The following is a 2,901-nucleotide window of genomic DNA, read 5'->3' on the forward strand; positions in this document are numbered from 1 at the left end:
AATATGATTAAATGTAAGGCTTGGGTTTGATTTTTTTTTTTTTTTTTTCAAACATAAAACATCTGTGTTAACTAGAATATATTATCAGTACCAAAATACATGGTGTAGAAAGTATATGCCTAAAAATATCTATGGCAATTTCCATAGGCCTACAAATCATAGTTTAATGATGGCTTTCTTGACACCAATGGAAAACTTTGGGGGAGATTTACTAAAACTGGTGCACACAGAATTTGTGCATAGCTGTGCATAGTAACCAATCAGCTTCTAATTTCAGCTGGTCCAATTAACCGGTTGCCGACCGCCGCAAGTACATATACTGCGGTGGTCAGCCCCGGCCAGGCAAAGTGATGCACCGGTACGTCACTAGCCTGTCACTTGCTTGTGAGCCAATATTGGGCGAGCGCACACGCGCCCGCGGAGGCGCGTGCCCACCCCGGCTCGTTCCCGGGGAAGTCCGTGCATGTGACCGGCAGACCCGATGTCCGCCGGTCACTCGCGATCGTACGCCGTGAAGGGAGAAAGGCAGGCGGCTGATGTAAACAAGCCGCCTGTCACTCTCCCCTGTGTAGGAATAGTGATCACACGGTTCTACTATGTATAACCGTTGATCACTGTTCCTACACCAGTAGCCATGTCCAATCACAGTAAGAAGCACGCCCCTAGGGACACACTTAACCCCTCCTTCCCCAATAAAGTTAACCCCTTCCCTGCCAGTGTCATTTTGCTGTAACAGTGCATATGTATAGCACTGATTACTGCAGTAATGCCACTGGTAACCCCAAAAGTGTCAAAAATGTCAGGCAAGGGTCCGATCTGTCCACCGCAATGTCGCAGTACCGCAAAAAAAATAGCAGATCATCGCCATTACGCGTTAAAAAAAAACACCAAAAATTACAGAAATCTTTCCCTTTGTTAGTAAACGCAATAACTTTTGCGCAAACCAATAAAAATACGCTTTTTTCTATTTTTTTTTTTACCAAACATATGTAGCAGAAAACAAATTGGCCAAAAATGTTAAAAAATTTCGATTTTTACATTTTTTTTTGGGAATTTCATATAAAAAAATGTGAAAAAAATTGTTACTTTTGCAAAATTGACGCTCTTTTTTTGTTTATAACGCAAAAAGTAAAAATCGCACAGGTGATCAAATACCACCAAAAGAAAGCTCTGTTTGTGGGAAAAAAGGACGTCAAATTCGTTTAGGTACAGCATCGCACAACCGCGCAATTGTCCGTTAAATTCACGCAGTGCCGAATCGCAAAAAAGGCCCTGGTCAGGAAGGGGGTAAAATCTTCCGGGGCTTAAGTGGTTAAGCTTTGAAAATAACAACCTAGAAGCTGATTCGTTTTTATGCAGAGCTGCGCCAGGTTCTGTGCTCACCAGGTTTAGTAAATCTTCCCTTATATATTCTGTTTACATTGTAGATTAGGCCTTTACTGTGCCTCTCATGATCCCTAATCATTTAACCCTTTACTATACACCTACTGGTCACAACGTATCCTCCCCTTTATTCACTGTAACACACTAAAAATGTTTTGGACTTGTAAAACTGTCCAAGCTTGAACCAGTGAAGAAAGGAGTGTCAGGTGGGCTCTTACTATAGAAGGGACTTACTACAATTCTCTCATGAATGTAGAGTTTTTATTATGACATTTCCACTACGAACTTCTACCTGCAGGACGTCTTTTTAGGAATAATGACATGGAACTACACAAAAGTTGAAGAATTCATTCTTCTGGGACTGACAAGCACACCAGAGTTGCAGATTGTTTTATTTGTGATCATTCTTATCATTTATATTATATCCCTTCTGGGTAATGGCCTTATTATTTTTGTCAGCAGGATAAGCCTCGGCCTCCATACACCAATGTATTTCTTCTTGAGTAACTTATCATTTTTGGACCTTTCATTCACCACCACCGTAGTTCCCAAAATGCTTATAAACATTTTATCACCAAAGAATGGTATATCTTTTGATGCTTGTTTCACTCAAATGGTTGTGTACATGTGTTTAGGAGGTTCGGAATGCTGCCTTCTCTTAGCAATGGCTTATGATCGTTATGTGGCTATATGTAGGCCATTACACTATACCACCATTATGCTTCCATGTTTATGCATTAAAATGGCAAGTGGCTGTTGGATCACAGGCTTTCTAAACTCATTAATAAACATGTTCTTTGCATTGCGATTGTCATTCTGTGGCCCAAATGTCATTAACCATTTCTTCTGTGAGATACCATCAGTCCTAGAGCTATCCTGCACAGATGCTTCTCTTAACAGGACCATTATTTTCTTCTGTGCTATGTTGGTGGTAATGGGCCCATTTTTTCTCATTCTTATAACATACGGCTACATTATTTCCAATATACTTAAAATCAGTACATCCACTGGCCGAAAGAAGGCTTTCTCCACTTGTGCTTCACACATGATGGTAGTGTCTTTATTCTATGGAACAATCATTTTTATGTACATGAGACCGGGAGACACTCATGTAGCCCACCAGGACAAAATGGCCACTGTGTTCTATAGTGTTGTGACTCCAGTGCTGAACCCACTTATCTATACCTTAAGAAACAAGGAAGTTAAAGGGGCATTGCTGGGGATTGTGAGAAAAAAGCACATGCCATAATGGGAACAGGAACTGTAAGTATACTAACACATGGTACATCTCTGTCATACATTTATGCAGTAGACATACTACATGTCTACAACAGATGCATACTTGCCCATGTTTTATCGCTTTAGAGACCCTGCCAGCATAGGCATGCGCACAGGGTGTGCCAAGTGTGCCTAGGCACAGCCTAATCACTTCTAGCAGCGCATATCCCCCTGCTCCCTCAACCCCCAATGTTCCCCCCACAGTGCTGCTGGCTTCTGTTGTGGGCACACGGGGGAATT

General features: G+C 41.6%; 1 protein-coding gene across 1 annotated transcript; it reads left to right on the forward strand.

Annotated features, from left to right (window-relative positions):
• Positions 1-1,699: 1,699 nt before the first annotated feature.
• LOC309554013 (olfactory receptor 2C3-like) lies at positions 1,700-2,632 on the forward strand (the record flags this gene model as incomplete). The annotated part of the gene is made up of 1 exon (XM_082255533.1): positions 1,700-2,632. One exon carries the CDS (start codon positions 1,700-1,702, stop codon positions 2,630-2,632), a length of 933 nt encoding a protein of 310 aa, XP_082111659.1.
• Positions 2,633-2,901: the final 269 nt, after the last annotated feature.

This window comes from Pelophylax lessonae, assembly GCF_965119305.1.
Source record: "Pelophylax lessonae genome assembly, chromosome: 4".
Classification (NCBI taxonomy): Eukaryota; Metazoa; Chordata; class Amphibia; order Anura; family Ranidae; genus Pelophylax; species Pelophylax lessonae.